Raw genomic sequence first — 26,311 nt, 5'->3', positions numbered from 1 at the left:
CGTTGCCCTTTATTTTCACTGATTACTTGTTTTTCCACCTGGCAATGTACCTACTTGGGGATTTGGATGTTTTGGAAAAACAGACGTTCATTTGTTATTTTTTATTTCAATAGTATCATCGTCATCATCACGTCAATATTGTAAACTCCACTGCAGGGGTATGTGCCTCGCTAATTTACCAGAGGAATGTGGATGATTTGGTTTATACTCCCCACGCTGTCCAGGCAGGTGAAAAAAAACCGTGCCATTAGAGCCGTAGCAAAACTTGGCTTAGTTGGTGGGGGTTAATGTTAATAGTATTTTTTTAAATTATTGTTCGTTTGTTCGTTTCAGCCGAATGACGTCCACTCATGGACAAAGGCCTCCCCCATGGATTTCAACAAAAACCGGTCCTGCGTCGCCCGCATCCAGACACCTCACCTAAACTCTTGTTTATTGGTTATATCGATTTTAGGATTCAAGGCGATTCTCCTCTTGAAATCGGGGTGTCACAAATTTGAGAATTCGTTGTCTGAAGTAAATTATTGTTGTGAAAGTTATTCAATATCAGGCCATTTTATCAAAGTTCTAAACTAATTGACCTGATTTAATTTATAAACTGTTCTTTATGGATCTGTCCTTGTACACTAACGTCTTTTCTGTATTAAGAATTTGTTCGTCCCTCCCTTTCACTATTGGTATTAGTGATAGAGATGGATATACTAAAAAAATTGGTAGGTATAATAGAAATTTGCCCATTAGTCTGAGCTGTGTGTAAACTTATACAGGGTGTTAGTAAAAATCCAAAAATTGAAATTACTATTTTATTTACGCAAACCGTCCTCGGAAACAGATGAACAGACAGTATACAAAGCACATGGTTATGTACAACACTATCATTATTATTGACACGGTACTAAGGCGACGACTATGGTTCACAATACATAGTGGATTGACAGTATCAAAGTCAGTTTTGATTATTTTCTTTCATTTCCATTATTTACTGACGGCTAGAAGACAATAAAAAAACCGTTTTAATTTTTTTAATTAAAAAAAGACTAAATTTTTAGATTGAATTAACAAAATTATAAGGATTTATGCCACCAATATAATCAAGAGACAAACAGTTTTTTTTCAAATTAACTATTAGTCTTCTTAATAAAAGTAAAGCTCGCTTTATTAACAAAGTAATACACTGAAATTCACAGACTTGAGTTCTTTATTTGCGGAAAAAAGCGATGGTCCGACACTATCGCCCGTATTCACAAACGATGCTTGCGTAAGTGAAGCAGCAAATCGAACGCTCAGCGTTGAATAGAGCTCTGTGATTGGTTCGTGTATCATCCTGTGCGTCCACGCACAAGTATTCACGCAGTAAAGTTTGTAAATACTTGCGTTAGTCATAATGCCAATCAAATAAGTCAATCTAGGATGGATTTTAATGTAAATAGAAACAATTCAGAACTTTTGATTGTTTCTATTTACATTAAAAATCCCTCTTGGATTCGCTTATTGGATTGAGAGACGGATTCGCCTGCTGTAAATTAGGTTACTTGACTAATTAATACAACAGGTAAGATGCGAGAAATAGACACGGAGATCTAGGTCAATAGTATTAACTACTACGATTATGTGTCCCGAAACTTTGCACAAACATTTTATAGAAAGTTATTATCTTTCCACATTTACTATAATTACTTATTTACTATGTAATAAAAAAGGAATGGTGGACAATTCAGTGGTTTTTTTTTTTCGAATATCTTGCAAATTAGACCGCATTTTAGATTTTAAATAATACGATTTATCTACAAATTAATTAAAAACTAATCAACAGATAACTTACACTTGATAAACATCTTGTTAACTTACTTTTTAAATCAAAGAAATCTAAAATCTATAAGTAGGTTACATTATTTTAGTAAGGTATTCTTTAGGTTTGATTTACATGGCTTTAAAACAATATTTTGTACTCACTATTATAGTAGTCACTATTTCATTTATCGATGAAATTTCAATTAAATCTAACTACTGTTATTTCACTCTTGTCTTTCATATATTTTTGTAATAACTTATTATTATTAATAATACATGAATTAAGGATTACACTTTTGCTTATTATAAAATATTTTTACATTGTTTTCTATGTTGTTTGCTACTGCAATGTTTAAAAAAATACGTAATATCCAAACTTATTATTTGTCTATAAACAAAGAAGGTAGGTATTATTATATTATTATGAATTACATATAACATAAAATATATTATGAACATATTACATGTTAAAAATGGTTTGGAAAAATCTTATAAATATTTTAAATAAAAAATATTTGAATTTGATTTATACGAAAATTACTTATATTGCTTATTGTATTTGAACTACTATTACTTGATTGTTAACTTAACAACGGTTTAGGCCCGCATGCGTACAAATCTAATACAAAACTAACTTATAATTGACTATTTTTGAACGCTCGAAATCTTTAGCTGGGCTCTGGGCTTAAAGCTTTAAAGCGTTTCTTATTATAATAATGTGATTGTGAGTAGACTGGTGATGATAAATAATTTATTATTAATAATATCAAACGTAAAGGTAATACCGTTAACAGTTACTTTAAAGAATTAGTTAGGTAGGTTTTGAGTAGGTACTTTTATTTCAAAAATCTAGTTTCAAATTAAAATGAATCTTTCAAATGTAATAGTCTACTCATTATCACAGTATTTCCAAGTAGTTATTTAATCAAGTACTTACATAATAATATACTCAACATATTTTTCTCAAATCGAGATAAAGTCAACTACATCCTCATTACATACAAATTCCCAATTACTTTCAAGCTATTGTTAAAATATTGAATCTATCATAGCTTAAACAAATATACGCTTAACTAGAAATATAAAGAGACTTTGAATAACTTTAAATCTAACATTTATATACACGCTCTAACATTTTATTGTCAGTTCTGAACTCCAAAGATCAAATAAAAAATTTATAAATATACAACTTTTCTACCTTATGTACAAAATTTGAGATCTGCTTTTAAAGCCGACGTTTTCTTCTATACATTAAAATACATATTCTACACAGTATGCTACTATAATATCTATACATCAAAAGCATACTTACGTATTAAAAGTCATAAATGACGGGTATTGTCTTATTTAGCAACAATCGAATGAAGGTCATTCGGAGATTGTGCGCGTAACATTGGCCAAGACTCTGAGCCACCCAAATTACGCCTTGTAGCCAACATACATGGACTAGGTGATGTGAAAGTCCCCACGGAGGAGTCTCGTGAAAGTCTTCTTGAACTGCTGATTGGCCAGCGCGTAACAAAACGGATTGATCGGACTGTTCGCGTAACATAAAAAGTACGAGAACATGTACAAATGTTTGTTAATACACGGCGGGTCCGTACAAAAACCTTCAACCAGCGCCAATATGTGGTACGGTGTCCAACAGACAACAAACGCACCCAAAATAAACGATATCGTCCTAAAAGCTTTCCTAGCTCTATTTTCCGATTTAGACTTTTGTCGCCCGATGCTCGGGAATAAACCGTCTCGCTTCGAACGCTTAACTTTTAATTTTTTTCCTATGTTTTTTACAAACTCTTTCTTGGAATCACCGCGGCCTGACCCAGTTACAGCGGTACTTGAAACATCGCTGTTTTCAACAGCTGGACTTACTGGATTTAGTTTTAAGGGTGAAACTTTTGATTCCGTAGGCTTGGGCGGTTGAGAGTCATTATTATTGGAAGACGTTGATACAAGTGTAATTACTGGCTTGGATCGCTCGCCGGTAGACAAACTTACCTCCGTGTTCACTTTGACGGGCGGAGGCGGGGAAAAACTAGATTTAGGAGTGACTATTTGAGCTTCAGCCGTAGCTCTGATTAAGGCAGCTTGCAACAATGAAGTGTTGGTAACATTGCCCGAATTCATTGTTGGGGGAGATGAGGGCTCAGTCGCAGTAGGAAAGGTCACTGAAGATGGTGGACTTTCAAAAGTAGGGGAAGGAACGATAACTGAACTCTCGTCCATAAAACGGAGGTCTGCACCATCCATACCCACAAGAACGTCATACGAGGTGCCGTCACTTTTCACCAGTCTGACAGTTTTTGTGCGTGACGATTCTGATTGAGACGGGGGACTTTCAGACACAGTGGGACTGCATCTAAATTCTGATGGAGGTGGGATGATTCTCTGAGCAATAGTTGTTGAAACTTCCCTTTGGTCGGACGGTGTGGCTATACCTGATGATATAGGCGACATAAAGCTAGCTGTACTGTGAGGCACTGTAGGAGCTGGAGTTGGCCCGCTGCTTTGGGACGTATCCGGGTTATCAGTATCCAATAAACTCTTTTCAGATATCTGTGACAAAGACGTTTTCGGTTTCTCAGAGTCAGGCTTAAACATTGGTGTTTGTTTTGCATCAGGTGGTTTAATTAACATACCACCATTCATTCGCATGTTATTTAATAATTGTAAAGCACCAGTTTGCATCACTAGATTGGCTACAGATGGTCGTTTCTTCGAATTCGTCTGGGTCGTACTTTCTTCATCAGAGTCAAAAGCTGGGCTGCTGGACCGTTCTGCTTCTACTTGATCTTCTTTCTTATCTCCATCCGACTCTTGTGTTGTCGATGTACCGGTAGCAGTGGCACTGCTTTTATGAGCAGACGATTTTTGGCTTGAGTTAGAGTCAGTAGATCCACCTAACGCCAATAGCGGGGCTGCTAACGAGCCCTTTGACGTTGAATCTTTACGGACCGCTTCGGAAACCTTCACCTGATCTTCGCTTGATATCGTTGCTTTGGACAAACCCGACGTGCCGGCCGCGCGCCCTGCCATTCCTGTCATAAAACCTGCACTTAAAGCTACCATCGACTGCATCTTCCTCTGCTTCGCTTCGCTTTTCTTTTGCATGTCATATGCAGTTTTGAAAATTCCCGCGTACAAAACAATAAGTACGAATAACGTCGTCCAATAGTATCCGATGATGAGGGCAGTATTGAATATCGGGTCTTTGAGGAACTGCACAGCACACTCGCCTTCCTGCAAATCCCTGTAGCCTACAAAGTGTTCCCATCCAAATATAGTCGTAAAAAATAGTAAGGCTGGTATAATCCACGTCACTGTCACCATCCATATGACACGGTTCTTCGTCCGCCACGCTCGGTACCTCGCCGCAATTTTCACACTACAAAATCTGTCCACTGTTATAAGTAAAACTGTATATTGGGATACTAAGCAGACGGTGTAGTCGACGGAAAGCCAGAGATCACACAGCAAGGGCCCAAGATGCCAATATCCTTTCAAGACGTAGTCAGTGTAAAACGGAATGGACAGAGTACCTGCGGACAATGAAACAACTTTTTGCTCTCATTCTTTCATTTACTAAATGAAACCGCTTTTAAAATGGAAAAGCACTTTTCTTTCTCTTAATTAAAGTTCCCGCTAATTCATTCGAATAGATAGAATGTCAGAAGTTTAAGGCCGGTCGGTGAATAATATTCGAATAATAATTCAGAAGGATGACATTTTTCATTATCCTTAATTTATTCCATACATTATAAATTTCGCATTAAATTAATTTCAAATAACCAAACACGCATCACAAAATCAATGACAGGGTAAACAAGCTTAGAATGAAAAAGCGAATAGATATGGATGCTTAATAGGAAAAGATAATTTAATTATCTTTATGACTCAGTTCCCGGATACTTCATTGTCCTCATTCTCATTTAGTAAGAATAGGTTGCTACCACACAAGTGGGCTAAGCAAAATAACTTTTATAGCTTAAATTAAAAGTCAACACTAGTTGAAATGAACTACACACATAATATTTTACATAAAAAACAACGACCGAGTATAACGAAATTCTCGTCCTCTCTATAACTTTTAATAGCTATAAGATTTTCTTACCTATCAACAGATCGGTGGCAGCCAGCGAGGCAATGAAGTAGTTGCTCGGCTGCCGTATGGTCCTGTCCACGAGGAAAGCCAGCAGCACCAGGATGTTCCCGCTGACGGTCAGCAGGATGACCAGCACCAGACACGTGGCGAAGATAGCCGCCAGCCACAGCGGGAACGGCGGGAGGACGGCTTGCTGCAACAAGCATTGCATTCAGAAAAGCCTTGGATTGTGTAAGTATCGAGCAGACAAATGAGGTTGAAGAGTTGCAGGAGTTGTCACAAACATTTTTTTAAGATAAAAGTTAGCCCCTCGTCCTAAGCGAAAATTCTTTCTTTGTACGAAAGGCCAAAGGCAAAGGCTTTTTCAATATTTAATATGCTCGTGTCACGAGTGAGCTCACCACAATACTTAGTCGAGCGCCGGCGGGGATCGAACCCGCGTTCCCCGGATCAAGAGTCGGCCAGTCCGATCCCTTCAACGTTCGGCTATCGTGGATTCTAATAATTACTCGTGTGTAGACAGAGATAAATATTGGATAATCGCTCGCTTCAGAGGAGCTAGTATATTCCCGCTGACGGTCAGCAGGATTACCAGCACTAGGGGAATAGCGGGAAGGTGGCTTGCTGTAACAAGCATAAGACTTTACAAAATAAAGCCAAAGATTGTGTATCGAGGAGACAAATGGGACTACTTGATGTTGCTGCTAAAGTGAAATATGCAATTGTCAATGTTGCACGTACGCTCTATTTCGTTGAATAATGTCTGGCATCTGAAGCGCGCTTAGAACGCTACGCTTCTAAAATTCTATGAATTTATATGCAACGAATCACACACATCCCAATTTTATAGGGCACCCAAAACATAGAATTTTGAGCACCCGTCGGCGCCTGTTATGACTAGTCCCTAATAAACATCAAGGCTGACAGCCGGTCGACTCGACAAGTAGCTGAATTTATTTATTTATTTTCTATGTTACACCTAGTTCTTATAGGCTTTTCTGTTGTCAAATAGTGTTTGGCTCGATCTATTTCATAATCAGGACAGAGCATTTTCACCAAGATGCGCAAGTTCTATTTAAAAATTGTTCATTTTCCAGATCAATACAGCAAAAGGTATGCCGCTTGACCCGATGGATGAAGAATTTTTATTTCAATTCTATACAAAATTCCGATAGCCATCAGCACTAGAGTTGTGCCGTGATGTGTGGACTCGATAATGGCGTTAATCGATTACCCTCGACACGAATGGTTGCTGCAGGGAAATTTCTTCAGTTATGCCACGGAACTGTGACCTACAATTTGACGTGCTAGTAAATAGAGAAGGTAATTACTGATATTAGTATCGAATAAAAGCGTGCTTTACATTTTTTTGGCATAATGGCATCAGGTGAAATTTTAATAACGTGAACCTTGGTTTACGCGTATTATTAATAGCGTAAGTACCTACTTGTGCGTATATTATGCTGTATTGTATGTCCACAAGGTGGACCGACGACATCATAAAAGTAGCAGGAAGGCGCTGGACGCAGGCCGCTACCAATCGGGCCTATGTTCAGCAGTGGACGTCCTATGGCTGAGATGATGATGATGATGATGATGATTGTATGTTTCCGCTAAGCCAATCGATTAAACACCCATAAATAGACAATTGATTTTTATAAACTTTTTTGATTTTAAAGCGAAAAGATGCCAAAACAGCTAAACAGTTCAATGTTAAACTTAGCTATTCATACTTAATTTAAGAGCCAGATTACTACAGCTTACTTCTTCCTCGAATCAATTCCAAACACAGCTTATCAAATAAAAGCTAAGGAATTATTATTGTGTATGTTCATTTAGTCAATAATAAAAAGCTCTGTTCTAAGTGACTTTAGTAGTCTTCGGAAAGTTACTGGAGAGGTAGGCAATCACGAAGTATTTTTAACGGCGGCACTCTGTCGTATAACGTCAATAAACGTTGATGGCCGTGTTGGTTGGGAGATTGAAATGGCGGTCAAGTGTCAGTCTGAGATCTTTCATTAAATTCATATCTTTACGGGATCGCTAAAATCAGATCAGAGAGCTTTTGCGTTTCTTTTAATGAAAAGATTTATATTCAATTTAAAATCGTAAATAACTATGAAGAACCAACATATTCAAAATTCAAAGTTCAAATTAAGCTTAAACCTCTTTAAAACATTATAGTTTAAGGCTGAGTTGCACCACCTAACTTTAACGGTAACTATGACGATAATCGGTGCATTTGTATGGAGTTTGACAGATTTTTGACGTTTGTCAAAGTCAAAGTAAGATGGTGCAACCCACCCTAAGTATCTAACATATTAAAATTGGAGCATAATGTCTAGTCAATACAGCAAGTCGAATCGGCAATATGGATGCTAAATAAAATACTACTCTATCCAAGCGTAAGAAAGATTTACTCAAGTCGTACTATGAGGATTTGAGGTATGTACTCGTACTACTTATATGTTATTCAAAAATAAAAAAATAGGTCATCGCCTATTCAGCAAAAATTTTCCGGAATATGATACCCCTAGAGTCTTCTCAAATTCTTAATAATTCTTACAACAATTTGATGCCCTTTGATTGAGTGGTATTTGATTTCTCTTTTAAAATACGATCCAAAATTAAATTACTGTTTTGTGTAGTTTTATTCATCGTTGTAGGTACCTACTCGTACCTATATTTTTGTTTCAATTTAGCGTCTAGTCTAATTCAAAAGAGTCCAAGGAACACTGTGACCGGTTTCAATCTATTGAAATCGCCGCTGTAATATATTAGTTTTCGAGTCCTTTTATTAAAAAAGTAGTATTTTTAGGGGACGTTAAGTCTTACCTACTTAAAGGTAACAGGAAGGCGCTAGATGAAGGCTGTTACCAACCGGGCGATGTGAAAATCATTGGGGAGTATGTTCAACAGTGGACATTCTGTGGCTGAAATGATGATGATGTCTTACTTCCTCTGGGCTTCAGATACTTATAATAAATGATTTGTAGTTTCCTTAAAACAAATTCCACTTACCAGGTCCCCGTTAGCAGCGAGGATGTTCTCTACGGTGCTATTGAAGAAGTAGACGTCGGTATAATTGGAGCTGTTGGTGAGGAAGAAGGCCTGGCACTCCTGGAAGCTGCCCGAAGACAGGCACGACCGCTGCTTCAGTTTCTGGAGTTTCCTTCAACAAGAGCTAACATTAAAACAAATAGGTTTGTGGTGAGCTTCTGTTTTCATGAGGAATTAAGGATACTAGGTAAGTATGTGTATCATCTAGCTAAATTTTAACTTTAAATCACACCATCACACTAAATTATAAAGGCGAAAGATTGTGAGTGTGTATGTTTGTTACTTTTTAACGTCTAAACGGCTCAAGCGATTTTAATAAAATTTGGTATGGAGTTAGTTGACACTCCGGATTAACACATAGGCTACGTTTTACGACGGTAACACGGCGGGGCACAGCTAGTCTATTTTAAATTTTGTAAAATATTTAATTTGGGTTTGACAGAATAGCGGGGTATTGTGGACTGTACACAATCAATGAGTCATATTCTGTTGTATGTATATTCTACATTAATGGTTACATTAAAATTTAGTTTTATTATTAGTACCTAGCTAATGGTATTTGAAAAGAAGCAGAAAAAAATGTGACCAGAGCACCTGATAGCAATAATGATCAAACGGCTGATACGAGTACAAATGAATAAACAATGCGTACTCAGTCATGTAGGTACTAGAACGACCATCATGATGTCATGTACAATGTACTTGCTATCGCATTTTGTATTTTATCCCTAACAAGACTCAAATCCGCAACCGCAAATGCGTTGTCGCACTCAAACCACTTTAATTCAACGTACAATGTAATCCATTAACCATTATCTTTATTTACGATGCCTCAGTTAAAACAAACACAGTATTAGATATGGTCACTGCTGAAGCAGTCAGATAAAAATAAAAGCTTTCGATCCTTGGCCGGAGGGATTTTGTTTTATTATCTTATAAGAGAGCTGATAGACGAGCGAAATTATGTCGGAGACTGCTTGCGACTTAGGCTGGTTTTAGTGTTACGCGGACTGTCAGTGCGGATCGCTCCGCACAGCCGATCTGTATGAACTGCTAGGGAGCGAGCGGTTCCTCCGGACCGCATTACTCTAAAACGATCCCTAGAAGTTCATACAGATTGGCCGTGCGGAGCGGGTCCGCCTTAGGGCCGATTTTACCATCGTCGTATAACTTTTAACCGAAGTATAAGTTTGGCGCATTGATAGTTTTTGTATGGGAAATATGTAAAAATGACAAGTTTATTCTTCAGTTAAAAGTTATCCGGCGATGGTAAAATCAGCCTTTAAGTCGGCGACGATCGGCGATAGTCGCGGACGACCAATTTTCAAATTGGAGGACCGTCACCGACGCATCGAATACAGCCGACGGTCGCCGACATTCGCCGATACATCGCGACTCTCGAAGACGTGCAGTCATTAACGCATAGTCAGAGTGTCAATATGTCATGACAGGGAAAGGCGCGAGTCGGAGACTGTCGCCAACAGTCGCCTACAATCGCTGAACCATCGCCTACCACTATCGCAAGCAGTCGCAGATAAACTGTTGCTAGTCTGTGAGCTCCCTGAGGCGGCGATAAAAGTGGAAGCAATATTTTTCGGTTTGAGAAACTGCGTTGTGTTCAGGTTTATTTTTATTTCAAACGTAAGCAAGATTGGCGCAGAGGCTCAACGTAAAAAAGTAAGTGAATAAATGATGAATACATACATGTTTAAATCTGCTTTAGATTACGTCAAGTTAAACACGCGTCTACTGTGATTGTGATAAGTACATAAATATGTAGTCACAAAAATTTTAAATGTACAACACAAACGTAAAGATTTTCAGTATTTCTTACAAAAATATGAAATACCTACTCAATAATTGTACGAGTAGGTACGACTAAATACAGAAATCTGAAGTGATTAAAAATACAATATGGCTTAGAATGCTCTGTGACAAAGCTTTATATGCATCCAACCCAGGTGTTTGGACGGTAATAACGAAGTATTTTTTCTTGATACATATGCTTTATGTGTTATAGTGGTGTATAAATATAGCATAACATTAAAAATTTATCGAACCGCGCGTAAACTCCCGAATGGCAAGTTTTAGTGTTGCCTGTACGAGCCGCCCGAAATTTACGTTCGTGCCATTTGGGAACCAAGTTATACAGGATGATTTTGTTATCAGTATTCAATTTTTTAAAGCTATAGAACAATTTAACAATACAACTTTATCTTAACTATTTTTAATTGCGGAATTACGGTTATTGAAAATCTGATTTGCGGGTGCTCGCTCATATCTTAATTTTAAAGGTTAAGGCTTAATTTCGCGTATGTAGTTAACTGTGTGTACGTATTTTTCTATGAACGAAGCAAATTATCCACGTGAGCCAATTTTGAAACCGCGCCTAGCGGATAAAAATAATTAAATATAAAAAAAACTTTTCTTTACTTAAATCGATTAAATTACTGATTCTGAATCGCTCCTAAAAATTGGATACTGTTATTAAATATTTCTTAGCGAATAGAGTCGCTTCTCAAACTAAATTTTAAACTTGCAGCCGCCCGGCAAGCGGAAGGTCGTGGGTTCGAGTCTCGCCTTAGGCAGTTCGATTTTTTCAAGTTGTTTGTTTAAAAAATTGGATACTGATTGCAAAGACACTCTGTATATCTTTTATTTATGTAATCCTTATACCTTTTTTTTCATGGCTACTTATGTAACATAACGGCTTTTAAACCGGTACGATTCCGAGAGTGCTTACCGTCTAAATCGAAAATCAAAGCTTTGTGCCAGTACTTTTTATTCTACAAATCGTTTTCTTTTATTGAACTAAGCTCGGAAAGTAACCGGTGAGCCAAAGGGCAAATTTTATGTCGTTCGATTTGCAATGAACGTAAAACACTCACATTTGAACTCAATGTTATACGGTTATAACAAAGTTTTCTTAGTGAAGATTATATAGAGATTTATCTCATGCTGTCGGTAGGTACAGTTTGGGCAGTAAATAACTATTTTCTCACCAATGGGTTAGTATTAGTAACTTGGGTTTAAATACTCGTAGCTAAAGCGAATAAATAAAAATATATATTCAGTATAATAGGTTTTGAACCACCACAACTTTTGCATTAATTTTCTCTTTGAAAATGCCTTATGTGGTCCACTTGAATTCACGACATGCTTGCATTATTGCTTTGACCTTTGAGATCACCTTACTTAGTCATTATCCTCATGCTCGTTTTCACCATCAATCCCTATTTTTTAAGTGACCCCTTTGAAAACAAAATTCCTGTTATGTGTTACCATAGGGGTCACTTAAAAATTAGGGATTGATGGTGAAAACGGGCATCAGTTTCTTATAAGTTTAGAAACTTCTAGTATTGACGTAAGCTATGTTACTGCAGTAATAGCCTACATCAATATCATAATCTGAATTAACATAATTCGAACAAACAAAAATACATATTTTGAACAAGTTGGAGGTAGCAGTGTCGTTACAGTTATAGTTCGCTTCATCCACGAAGACGCGCGGGGTCGAGGGAAACTACAATGATGACGCTCGGATTGGTCGGATTATGCTCCCCGCACCCCGCGCTACCCTCGACCCCGCGCGTCTTCGTGGATGAAACGAACTATAGTTACAGCTACATTTCTTTGCAGGAGAGTAGAGTTACTGAATCTAACTCAATTATTGTTCTCATAATATAAAAAAAAACAAAAAAAAAAAAACAAAAAACCTTTATTCAACCAAGGTAACAACTTAGACAACATTGCTAATGGTCCCCAAACTAGGTAACACCTGTCTCTTGGGGACTGGAGTACGAGGCTTGAAGTTAAATAGTTAAATAATATGTTTCATAGAAAGTTGCAGTTTGGGTTATGAAAGGAAGTTTCCGAGAACTCGCAAGTTTCGGCTTTCGGTGTAATTCCTGCACTAAACTTTGCTCTGATGAATCTTTATGAAATTCCTCTGGTTTGATTTAAATATTTACGTCTTGTATGTAGGTAGAGACGAAGGCATATCAAGCTAAATATGTGGTATCTTATTTATTCGTGATAAGTGTTATTTTGCAACAAAAAAAAATGATCTGATGTGCTGTTGACTGACCGCGAACCTATGTCTAGATTATAATACGAGTAGGTATATTAAAAGTTAATGGTTTACCTATACATAAGAAGTTTTCTACATCTTTCGTATTTCTTGGAATGGTCTGGGTTAGATGGAGTAAAGCTTCAACCACACCAACGCGTGCAGATCACCGACGCGATCCGTTAAGGTTCGGCCAAACCAACGCGATCACACGCGATCAGCCGGCGTGCAGCGATGGCGACCAGACTTAAATGCATTGATCGTCATCGCTGCACGCTGGCTGATCGCGTGTGATCGCGTTGGTTTGACCGAACCGTTACAGTCTAAGGCCAACGACGTTCGCGCGATCCATTGCAGTCCGCCTATGATCGCGCCGTGATCGCGCCGGCGATGGCGATCTGCACGCGTTGGTGTGGTTGAAGCATAAGAAGAAAATATCATCCGTAAACAATAGCCCAATCGAGAGGCTGTGCGTAAAATGGGCGGCACTGCTCAGTTTACTTTCTCTTTCATTGTATATTATGTTTTATGTCACCTCTGTCTTATTTGCTTTTTTATTTACATCTTTTGTCTTTTGTAATGTCCATGGCAATAAATGATTCTTTCTTTCTTTCTAAAATCTTAACTGAACTTAATGAATAACTTTACCATCGAACGATGAATAAAAGTATTTTTAGAAATTCTAAGTGCGTCAAACCGCGGTCAAAGCACGGTGGGACATTAAAATCAATGACAAATAGGTGCTTTGGTTTAATAGAAAAAAAATTTGGAGGAACTTCCATAAATTATACCAATCTATCATCAATTCTAAGTGGCGAGGGAGTAATTCCCACCAAATGGTAAGTGGCTTAAATAGGCACTCAGGTTTGGGGAAATGTTTCAATTACTGAATAAAATCGTCTGTAAGGATCGCTACACAGTGAGTGTAATCGCAATTCAGGTATTCGATACGGCACCTCAGTGAGAACATCTACTTAAAAACTGTGGTCATCAGTATTTGTTAATTCAGTATTTTTGAACAGTTATCGATGTCCATTGATGGGTTCTGGATTCGTTTCCCAGTCGTGTCTTTTTAGAGCAAGTTATGTTTTAATAGGCCGTTTCTCGATGTATCAACGCGTTTCTGGACCATAGTAGCATGTAAAATAATGTTGTACTTAGCTCAATATTTACATTATTTTTGTTTCTTTTACGCGTGTTTCCATTTTAAGAGTCCATTTCCCAGAGGAATAATATGCTCTAAGCTTGATCTGTATACCTAATCTTTTCTGTTATTTGCGGGAATAGGCATATTACATCCCACTCGGTGTGTTCAAAGCTTTATTACTGTGCCGATGCTAAAACCTGCTGGCGAGTGATTTGTAGGCGGCTGAAAAAAGCGATATCGAGTCGGGTGAGATTAATGAATGAAATATTCCCGCAATTGCGACCCGACTTCTCATTAATACAGCCTTGATTTGCTCCCTACGAATAACGTTCGTTCGTTTCAGCCGAAAGACGTCCACTGCTGGACAAAGGCCTCCCCCAAGGTTTTCCACAATGAACGGTCCTGCGCTGCCCGCATCCAGGCTCTTCCCGCGACCTTCACCAGATCGTCGGTCCACCTAGTAGGAGGCCTGCCCACGCTACGTCTTCCAGCCCGTGGTCACCATTCGAGAACTTTCCTGCCCCAACGGCCATCGTCTCTACGAGCTATGTGCCCCGCCCACTGCCACTTGATTTTAGCAATTCTGCGAGCTATGTCGGTTACTTTGGTTCTCCTGCGGATCTCCTCATTTCTGATTCGATCACGCAGGGAAACTCCGAGCATAGCCCGCTCCATCGCCCTTTGGGTGACCTTGAGCCTTCTTATGATTTGCCTTGATTTGCTCCCTACGAATAACGTTACCCAGGTTTTATTAGGTAATATTATTAGGTATGTTATAAATAAAATATCCGTTTCAAATAAGCATATTAGTGATTTGTAGGCGGCTGAAAAAAGCGATATCGAGTCGGGTGAGATTAATGAATGAAATATTCCCGCAATTGCGAGCCGCCTTCTCATTAATACAGCCTTGATTTGCTCCCTACGAATAACGTTGCCCAGGTTTTATTAGGTATGTAATTTATGTTATAAATAAAATATCCGTTTCAAATAAGCGTATTAATATTTACAAAACCCCCTTGATTAATAACAACAAAAATATTAGGGCCGAGTCCGGTCTGTTAGTTACCTACATTTGGTAATAGGAGTATCTATACTATCTATACTAATATTACAAATGCGAAAGTAACTCTGTCTGTCCTGCTTTTAAGCCTAAACTACTGAACCGATTTTGATGAAATTTGGCATAGAGATAGTTTGAGTCCCGGGAAAGGACATAAGGACAGTTTTTATCCCGGTTTTTGGAACAGGTTTTTCTGTGAAAGACAAAATTACACGCGAGCGAAGCCGCGGGCGGAAAGCTAGTGTTGTAATAAAGCAAGTTTTTCTGTTTCAACTCTTGGTTGAAATGGAAGAACATTTGCATAAATTTTTTGTGTTTATTTGGTAGGTCTGAGAATAGGTTGGAGGCTTCTTTTTATACTCCTATATGACAAAACAACGTTTGCTGGTTCATAGCCTTATTCACGTAATAAAACTTCAACGACAACAAATCGCTGAATGCGATCCTATCGAGTAATCATTCTATCGAAATGACCCTTGTGAATATGGATTTAAAACTGTTTTTCAATGGGACGACTTCTGAACGTCAGCGAGATCTTGACTGTCAAAATACGTGAATTAGGCCACAGGCAGAATGAGGGTTTGCGCGAATGAAAAATCCGCCAGACGTACGCGTAGACGCGAAGTCCAAATGCTGCATGATTGGTTATTTTTGACATGACATTGACAGATATGTCAAAATCCACCAATCACGCAGCAGTCAGACCCCACATCCACGTCCCGCTATCTAGCGGATCTTTCATTCGCGAAAACCCTCATTGAAAATGGATAGCTCGCTTGTCATACATACCACTGCGTTATAAAGTTGGTGCCGATAGCGTAGATGGGGGTGGACTTGTTGACGTCGAGGCTAGCTTCCGTGACGTTCATTGTGGCTGCGCTCCGGCGGCAGATACCATCAGATCCGCTCGACGCTCGTCTGGAACAAATAGGGTTGATTATGCCTTGTATTATCTTGAAGAACAATGCAGTTACTACAGTCAGACAGTGAAGATGTTTCGTAGAGTGAGTTGCACCTTTAACAAACGTCTACAAAAAAGCACCGGTTATTTTATAGTCACGGTTAAAATTAGGTGGTGCAACTCAGCCGTAGGATTTCATAGGCTTAAGTTAGTTTTAAAGGGCTCTTGATGATTCAACTTCTGTAGCGAGTAAATGAAATCATTCAACAGTCTCTTTTTCCTAACTCAGCGAAATTATTAACATTGGATCTAACGTGATTAAAATTTGTGAAGGTATACAATTCTAGAACTGTGCTACTATGTTCCTTAGTTAATAAAATCGTCATGGTTTCTCGTCAGAAACTTATGTTTAAATATGGGGGTAAATTGTTCCGATGCAAATATCTCGACAACAGAAAGAATTAGATATGTGATCGTATTATGTCGCATGTGGCCAACTGTTAGGCATTATACGAAATAATACGATCACATATCTAATTCTTTCTGTTGTCGAGATATTTTGCATCGGAACAATTTACCCCCGGCACTTTCAGCCCCGGTCTTCCCTACGTTTTAAATGATAAATATTAGAATTTTATAAGTTTGAAAGTCTTGCATCTAAGACAAATGGAGCAACATAAGTCAGTCGTTCTAAGCGGATTATTCCAAAAAGAATACGGTGTCTATCAGAATACAAATAATCGTAAACTAAGAATTTATACTGAAATGGAATATCGGTTTGCGATCTCGCAAACTACGAACACTATTCCCAAGGTAATTTACGCTTTCTAAATGCAAAGTTTCTGTGTATTAAATTCCGAGCTTAGTAAGCAATGCGCGTAGTCCGTCTCATTGGGACTTTCTTAAGGGTGCATTTCCATTGATCGGAACGGAGCAGTATTTTATAGATACTTAAGTATTTCCCACGTTCGTGCCGCTTATAAATGTACCTGTATGTATAATCTGCTTAAATTATTCTAAACATTGTTTGTAGGACTGCTCGAAAAATAATTCTCCCTATCCCGAATCTACCCTGAATCCTTTTGTGAACTCCTCATTCTTTTGATTCATTTCTTTACGGGTCCACTGACATTTTAACTTCTTGGTTGGCGATCACGCTGCAGATTCTGGCTAAACAGGAGTTGCAGCGATGGGAATAGTCCCGTACACTCAGTAGTATCGAAAATAAAAAGATTAAAAGTCTATAATCTACTTATTCATTCTCAAATCAATGCAAACACGCCCTAAGAACTCCGAAGGTGAGCTCATTTAAAAAAAACCGGCCAAGTGCGAGTCGGACTCGCGCACCGAGGGTTCCGTACAAACCTGCAAGGTTTACAAAGTTCGTTCATTACGACAATCGAGTCATAACTATGGTATTTTTATTGCAAAATGAAATTCATAACATTACAATGGGGAAAGTAACTACTTAAAAGGAGAATGCCCAAAAGTGGTATCGCTCGAAATCTAATTGTACATTGAGGGTACCACACCGTAAATTCCTTTCTTCATTTGTAATGATTTGCGAAAGTAGTAAGAAATTGTAAAACCTCCGGAATAAAATCCGATTTTAATAAAAAGTATTGTAACAATGAGCTGCAATCAGCAACACCTATCACCGAGCAACGACACTACGTAGTTCGCACGGTTGTCAATAGATGGCGCTGTTCGTAGTTAGCTCGCGGTATCATTTGATTTTTTCCTGTCCTTAAGTAGTCAGGGCTAACCACAAATCCCTTTCCCCTTGCAAAATGGTATAAATAACATTGGTATGCACGCAAGATTATTTTGTGTTTATATCTGATCCTTATCAAATAACGCTAGCTTTGGCGTAGCTAGGGTTTTTTTTTAGGCAGGGTAACTATCTACAAATATAAAACAAGTATTCTAAGGTAAAACCTGTAGCTATGCCAATGGACACCATTCATTTCACTTAAACCAAAATTACGTCAAAGTCCGGAGTTTTATAAAAAAAAATATGCGGTATGATTATTTTTTATTTATTTATTTTTCCTATATTTGCATTATAGGTAGGTACCTACCTCAGCGTTTTGAATTTTTGCGTTGATTTAGAATTTCTCACAGTTTAGAGGCAATTAGATTTAAGAAGTGTTTGATATGAATTTCAACTTTAATATCTCTACGCGTTCATGTGAAAAAGGGTAGGTAGTAAGTTTATAATTATTAAAAAAATATTTTATGTCATGTAAGCAAAAATAATATTTTAAATTTTATATAACTTCAAATTTATCATTTTCGCAATTTTTCCTTTATCTGTACTATATAACGTTGCTTCGTGCCGAATTTCAAGATTCTGAGTTCACAGGAAGTACTTTGTAGGTTTTGATTCCCTAGCGTGTGACGGAAATTCGTCTAAGGTGTCGGTATAAACTGCTGTATCTTTTGATCGCGTTAACTTAGAAGTTTGATTTTTTTACTTCTTAAAGGGACAATAGATCTAGGTATTTGGTATAAATTTCAATTTGATACCTTTATTCGTTCGTGAGAAATAAGGTAGTAAGTTTCATTTTATTAAAATATTTTTATTATATTATATAACTAAAAAAATGTAATTTTCGCAATTTTTCCTATATTTGCATTATATGACAATGCTTTATGCCAAATTTCAAGATTCTGAGTTTACGGGAAGTATCCTGTAGGTTTTGATTCCTTTGCGAGTGTCGAAAATTTGTTGAAAATATCGACATAATCGGCTGTATCTTTTGATTGGCTTGGCTTAGAAGTTTGATATTTTCACAGCTTAAAGGGACAATAGACCTGAGTATTTCATGTGAATTTCAGCTTGATACGTTCACGCGTTCTTGAGATAAAGGGTCTTGACAGAAGGACGGACGGACAACAAAGTGATCCTATAAGGGTTCCGTTTTTTCCTTTTGAGGTACGGAACCCTAAAAACATGGCGAATACAATCCTTTCTTTGAAATTGAATGAATTGCCTACATTTGTAGCAAATGGTGATTTTCACACAAAAGGTGAAAAGGTTTTACTCTACAGTGAGTGCATGTTGATGAAAATTAGAATACGTGCATTAGTGTCGTTGAAAGCATTTACGGTATTCAAATAAAAAATTCAAGACAAGGATTTGACAAAAATAAATCTTTTGTATTGTTTAGATAACGTAAAAAAACATGTCAGTTTTGTTATGATTTTATACGTAGGTACTCGTACGAGTATTATACTTTTGATTTGGCAGTGTTTGTTTTTTAAAAGCCTGCAAGTTGTAATGACTATTTCATTTTTATAGACTGGAAGAGATTTTAAAATCCGTGATATTAAAGTTAGTACAGTCAAGTAATATATTATATAAAAAATTTCATATTATTTATTAAAAAGTGCTTTTCGCTATTGAGGACGAACGTTCCTCATAAAGTATAATAACACGTTCCGTATTTCACACGCTGATACATTATGTATGTTCTTTCGTATTTATACCTTTTTATTCAATTAATAATATCCGCATAGTCCTTCACTTGTTATGTCTTATTAGACAGTTAAAGATATTGCACAAGCGCGATGAATACAATCATCATCATCAAGTTGATCGTTCGATGACTTTTCTTTATGTTTTACGCCGGTTTCCCATATTCAATCCTTGTCTAAATCTGGACTACAACTGTCAAATTTGAATCTGTTGTCGATCAAAATATCCATATTTTTTGATGCGGAACACTTTAATATTGTTTAAAATTAGTCTAATAAGCGGGAAGAGCCTGGATGCAGGCAGCGCAGGACCGTGCATTGTGGAAAAATTTGGAGGAGGCCTTTGTCCAGCAGTGGACGTCATTTGGCTGAAACGAACGAACAAACGAACGAAATAGTCTAATAAACAATATGAAAATGTAAAAACATCGAAAACCGTAAATATTTTGACCAAAAACATATTGTTTGACAGATGACGGACGGATTTGGATTAGTATTGAATATAGAAATCATTAGACAGCTTTCCTCTAGAGATCGTTGGTCCCCGGATCGATAGGAGTTTGCTTTACTACTCTCATTCTGAAGGCCTAGTGTGAGTTTACAACAAACGTGCTCACTAGCGTCAAAAAATGACATTAAATGTATGACGCATTGTACAGCGCCCCTAGCGGGAAACGTTCAAAAACTAAAATTTTCATACATTTTTTAAACGCGCTCACTAGTGAGCGCGTTTGATGTAAACTCACACTCAGCCCACAGATGAAATCTCTACTGGAGAACTTACTCCACTATTATCAGTTTGTGATAGATTTTTGGACTGTGAGCTTTACTTAGGTCTTGTGTTGACCTCGTTTTGATTTAAAAATATAAGCGTAAAATTGATGTTTATTTCAGGAGTGCTTATTCCAGGAAAAGTTACGAGGAAAACGGTTGAGAACGGTGTAAGCAGTATAGACAAAATATTTCTCATTCGTGATGAACTTTTCTGTTTTGTAATAAATATTAATTTAAATGACTTTCTGTGCTGATTTTGCTGTCATTATTGTGTAATATTTTTCTTGTTCTACCAAAAGTCACTAAATATAAGAATTAGGTCATTTCCTCAATATCTGACAACATCCAAGTGGCTAACCACATTGATCACTGACACATGATGGCCACTCAGCCATCGCTCTTCCTTTCATTGATCAAAACCAATCGGACCTAAATCACTGTCGGCATTCAGATTCAGGCACCTGTAAATGGCGAGATGTATCTTATCTTGGGCAATGAGTGGAACAGGGATGAGGCAATGTTATTATTCGTAGTCAATAAAGTACTTGATATTTAAGATTGAGATTTTTAATTATTTCGGTTCCATCGAATTCCGTCCACTGCCGGTAAGCCTTTACCTCAGATTTTCACCACAACCGGTCCTACGCTGCATCTAGGTACTTCCAGCAAGCGTAAAAACTGATCAAGAAATTTCTTTGGCATATCATCATCATCATCATCATCATTTCAGCCATAGGACGTCCACTGCTGAACATAGGCCTCCCCCAATGCTTTCCATGTTGATCGATTGGTAGCGGCCTGCGTCCAGCGCTTCCCTGCTACCTTTACGATGTCGTCGGTCCACCTTGTAGGTGGACGTCCCACGCTGCGTTTTCCGGTACGCGGCCTCCATTCCAGAACCTTTCTGCCCCATCGGCCGTCAGTTCTGCGTACTATGTGCCCTGCCCATTGCCACTTCAGCTTGCTAATCCGTCGGGCTATGTCAGCGACTTTGGTTCGTTTACGGATCTCCTCATTTCTGATTCGATCTCGCAAAGAAACACCAAGCATAGCCCTCTCCATAGCACGCTGTGCAACTTTGAGCTTCTGTATAAGGCCTATAGTGATAGGCCACGTTTCCGAGCCATAAGTTATCACTGGTAGCACACATTGGTTATACACTCTAGTCTTCAGGCATTGAGGTAATTTGGACGAAAAGATGTTGCGTAGTTTCCCGAACGCTGCCCAGCCGAGTTGGATTCGACGATTGACCTCCTTCTCGAAATTGGACCTACCTAGCTGAATCGTTTGTCCGAGGTAGACATACTTGTCGACAATCTCGAGAATATTGAGCTCCCAACTGAAACTGGGTAGGGCGTAACATGGACATTCGACATAAGCTTCGTTTTGTCCATGTTCATCCTCAGGCCTACCTGTTGGGAAACTCGATTAAGGTCTTCGAGCATTGTGCCAAGATCTTCCAACGATTCTGCCATGACCACAATATCGTCGGCAAACCGAAGGTGAGTGATGTACTCGCCATTAATGTTTATGCCGAATCCTTTCCATTCCAGGAGTTTGAAAGCGTCTTCCAATGCAGCGGTGAACAGTTTCGGAGATATAACATCTCCCTGCCTAACGCCTCGCTGCAGTGGAATCGCCCTCGTGCTCTGCTCCTGTACTCGGACCGACATGGTGGCGTTTTTGTACAAGCACTTCAGCACCTCGATATACCGATAGTCAATACGGCACCGCTGGAGAGATTGTAACACTGCCCAAGTGTCAATCGAATCGAAGGCCTTCTCATAGTCCACGAACGCCAAGCATAGTGGCAAGTTATACTCCTCAGTCTTCTGTATAACCTGCCGCAGCGTATGGATGTGGTCTATGGTACTATAACCTTTTCGGAATCCGGCTTGTTCGGGAGGCTGGAAGTCATCGAACCTACGCGCGAGACGGTTCGTGATGACTCTCGAAAACAGTTTGTAGACATGACTCAGAAGCGAGATGGGTCTGTAATTCTTCAGCAAGGTCTTATCACCTTTCTTGAAGAAGAGCACCACCACGCTTCTGTTCCATGCCTCTGGCGTAGTTCCCTGGAGTAAGACGGAGTTAAAGAGTCTCTGAAGGACTTTCAGTATCGGTGTTCCACCCGCATTCAGAAGCTCCGATGTTATTCCGTCATCACCCGGTGCCTTGTTGTTCTTTAGCTGTTTGAGAGCCATCCTAATCTCGTATAGGCTGACGAGGGGACTTTGGCATATAATAATGACAAATGCTGAGAGGCAACCTTTTTGCCACACTGTTAATCATACAGACACCATTGTTTGAGAGTATCATAATCATATGTTTTTATGCCTCCGTTGTCTGTATGTCTAATTGATCTAGCTTAAAGATCAAAAAGGTGATTTACACAACTTATACTACAAATAGTAATTTCAATACTTATTTAATTTTTTTCTATATTAACGAACGCAAAAATGTATCTGCAAAATATTGTATTAACAGTTGTTTTACTCGTGTCAGCTCAGAAATGTAACGGAATCATTTTCTGTTGCACGATATTTCGTACATTCCCGTGGACAGCTGTTTATGACGTATATCTGGGTTCCAGGAAACGCATAAACCCAACTCTCTCGTTCGGTGTAAAGGTTCGTTTCCACTGGAGGGAGAATTATTTAAGTTTTGGGGCACAGCTTCGGTGCGTTATTTCACCTGCATTTCTTATGCTTAAGATAGCAGGTATTTGAGGCAGGTATCAATCGCACCTGGTGTTAAATGAGATGCAGTCTAGGATTGTATGTTTATCCCCTTACATAAACGCGTGCTCAAAGTTTGAAAGTGACATTTAGGCTGAGTTTCACCAACTTACTTTAACCGTAACTGTAATAATAACCAGCGTTTTTCGTTTGGAGTATGACAGTTTTTTGACGTTTGTCAAAGTTTAAGTAAGATGGTGCAACTCAGCCTTAGTATGGAAAGGTCTTTTTGAAGTAGTGTTCAAGATGCATGTATCTTTTCATTAATATCTAAGTAGAAAAAATAAATTGTTTGGTGCTGTTCTCATAAAAAACCCTAAAAAGATCCTGCAGTTTTAACTTTATAACTTTCTGCGTTATTTTAAAGTTAATTTGGGATTAACACGATACTTTTATCTGTTGCAGAATAAGGACACGTGTATTGTGAGAGTTGTTGATGAAATAATATTAAGAGAGTAAAAATTCTACGGATCCCAAAATCCTTCATACTCCAGTCAGACCTTGGTCACAGGTCGGTGTAGCCCGAACGAGACGACAGGTAAATATTTGTGTAATTTCCTTAGGCTGGGTTGCACCATCTTAATTTGACTTTAACAAACGTCAAAAATATGTCAAACTCCATACAAAAAACGCCGGTTATCGTTAAAGTCACCGCTTAAGTTACGTGGTGCAACTCAGTCTTACTGTGGGGTATTTTTTAGATAAAATAAATACTTGAACAGTCTTTACTGAATGTTTTGTTACGCGAGTAAAAAAAAAGATAAATTCCGTTTTTAGAAAATAATAGGTATTAATTACTATTATTTCGAAAAAAAATCTATTGCTGAATATAGACCTCTTTTGATCTCCCACAATAACGGTCCTTTGTTTAACGGCTCTTTGTTACCTTTATCAAAATTTTAAATGTCATCGCGCCAGTACGTGCTAGGTAATTTGGAATATAAAGCAAAGAAATTACTTACTTAAAATAATTAGATTACGAAGAATAAATGGAAGAATATCAACCCCAGCGCTGCTAAATGTTGGCAGCAATTTTAATCTTGTTTATTATATTTCTTTCATTAGTAAACTGTGATATTTTTTGAAAAATTTTTAGTAAACGTTCAGATTTTTGTATTTCACAGCCTACGTCAAATCTATTATTCAACAAACGTACTGATAAAACCAACATTAATATTGAGTGAGTCATATTATCCATTATCAGATTGTAAAACATTATGTTGCAGATCACATTATATGAGTGACTCACTGTTTGCATATTTCAGTAAGTCATGTAGGGTTTCAAAGGAAGTATCTAACAGAAGGTACCTAGTAGATATTCAATAAATTAATGATCTTCTTCTTGTCGTGTCGACAACAAACTTACACAGTGTCAGCCCAAAACTCCGCCACAAGAGTGGCGTTGTCAGTAGCTTTAATTACATCTTCCTGCGTGCAGTTGTTTGGGCACGCAGGGCAGGGCGACATCATGTGCTTCGTCGACTGGGGAACAAAACCAAGTTTGAGCCACCCAAGAATCCCCACCTGAACAGATTGTACTACGGCCGACCTGCATCCGAAGTCTACATATTTAAAGACTTCCTGGTAAGCCAGGGGAGCTCATGTCCAGGACTCTCAGGCATAGCGACAAAAGGGCAGGGAAGATCAGCTCTCGCACGCCATAATTGATAATGATCATGATATACAAATTGATGATCTAACAGAATAAGTATTTTGAATGCACCCGTAAAATGTGAAGACAAATATCTGAAACACATGGCATTAGAAAGATCAGTAGAGGGCTATCGAGGCGGAGACAATCCAAAGGTTTTTTTTAATCCACAACGAGGAAGCTCTTGGCCTCTCACCTGATAGTAAGTGATGATCAGGCTGATGATGGAAGCGAGCTTCACCCGGAATTCTCAACCACGGAGAAACTGGCTATCTTACCTCTAACTGCCGGAACACAATAATGCTGTTAACATTGTTGTTATGGCGACAGACTTAGGTAAGACGGTGGTAGCTAGCCAGGCGGACTTAGAACAAGCCCTACCACCAACCAAACCGAACAGAAAAATCTGCCTCCACTGGGAATTGAATCCGGGACCTCTGCGTCTGAAGCAGGTGGTCTTACCACTAGACTGTGGCGGATAAAATTCATTATAATCAGTACAAATACAGAGGTCGGCACAACTAACCCTCTTGCTGAAAACAGCAATAAAGTCTTTTATATAGTAGCTTTTTACTTTAGATATCCAAGTGTATAATTAAACGAGTAGTATATTTAAGTAAAACAAATAAGAAAGAGACACAGCTCTATTTGTTTTCGACTCATCATCAAAGTGCGTGTCAACATCTCATTGCCTACGAAAACCACGACCACGTCGTTTTCGTGTACGCTCTCTCAACAAACGCAGCTTTTGTTAGCATGGAAACAAGGGTACATGAACTTTATCGTTTCTGTATGGGCTCGAGATAAAAATACTTTAGGGTTTTACCTAATTCTAAAGAATATCGTCAAGATATCACATTTAGATAAAATCATTGGATTTTAATCATTGGTAGAGATGAAAGAAGCTGTTCTTAACTTTGCGTGATTTAAAGAATTAGAGATAAAAGTTAAAAAAAACAAAGATTCACATACCACATACCCACATACATACATACACTCGAAAAACATAACCCTCCCTCTGACGCAGTCGGGTAAAAAAGACAAAGTTTCACAGTTTAGTTTATCGAAGTTACAAGCTTGGATTTATAACCCTAACTCATCACAAAATAAAAAAAAAACAAATTATGATTATCATGCTTTAATGTCGATTGCTACTAAGGCTACATAAATCATCAAAAGTCATTACTATTAATAAAAATCTAGCAACAAAACATAACACTTTGCTGTCAGTAAGAACACAGCCTTACCGGCTATCTACTCACCACTAAGATAAGGGCGCGGGCAGACTGGCGGCGCGCGCCGTCCGGCCCGGAACCTCGGCGTCGTCCATGCGATCACGGCCTATGCCATCTGGAAAGGAAACCGGTTGTGACTGGTTTGAACTGGCGCGGACCGGTGAGAGCCGGTTATCCCTCAAGCAGAATGAAAATGCAAATTTTAAAATGTATTTCCTTGTGTTAAAGTCCAAAACCAATGAACAATTTTAACTTGCTGGTCCGATTAAGGATTAAACTAAGCTGAGGGTCATGTGAATA

At 38.3% G+C, this 26,311-nt stretch overlaps 1 protein-coding gene across 1 annotated transcript; it reads right to left on the bottom strand.

Moving 5' to 3' along the window:
- Positions 1-2,586: 2,586 nt before the first annotated feature.
- Positions 2,587-26,078, bottom strand: LOC135074270 (muscarinic acetylcholine receptor gar-2). The gene is made up of 5 exons (XM_063968554.1): positions 26,039-26,078; positions 16,022-16,150; positions 8,918-9,068; positions 5,906-6,089; positions 2,587-5,333 (listed from the first exon to the last, which is right to left on the bottom strand). Exons 2-5 carry the CDS (start codon positions 16,099-16,101, stop codon positions 3,238-3,240), a joined length of 2,511 nt encoding a protein of 836 aa, XP_063824624.1. The 5' UTR covers positions 16,102-16,150; positions 26,039-26,078; the 3' UTR covers positions 2,587-3,237.
- Positions 26,079-26,311: the final 233 nt, after the last annotated feature.

This window comes from Ostrinia nubilalis, chromosome 8 (genome assembly GCF_963855985.1).
Source record: "Ostrinia nubilalis chromosome 8, ilOstNubi1.1, whole genome shotgun sequence".
In the NCBI taxonomy this organism is placed as follows: Eukaryota; Metazoa; Arthropoda; class Insecta; order Lepidoptera; family Crambidae; genus Ostrinia; species Ostrinia nubilalis.
This window is presented reverse-complemented; position numbering and strand designations above follow the sequence as displayed.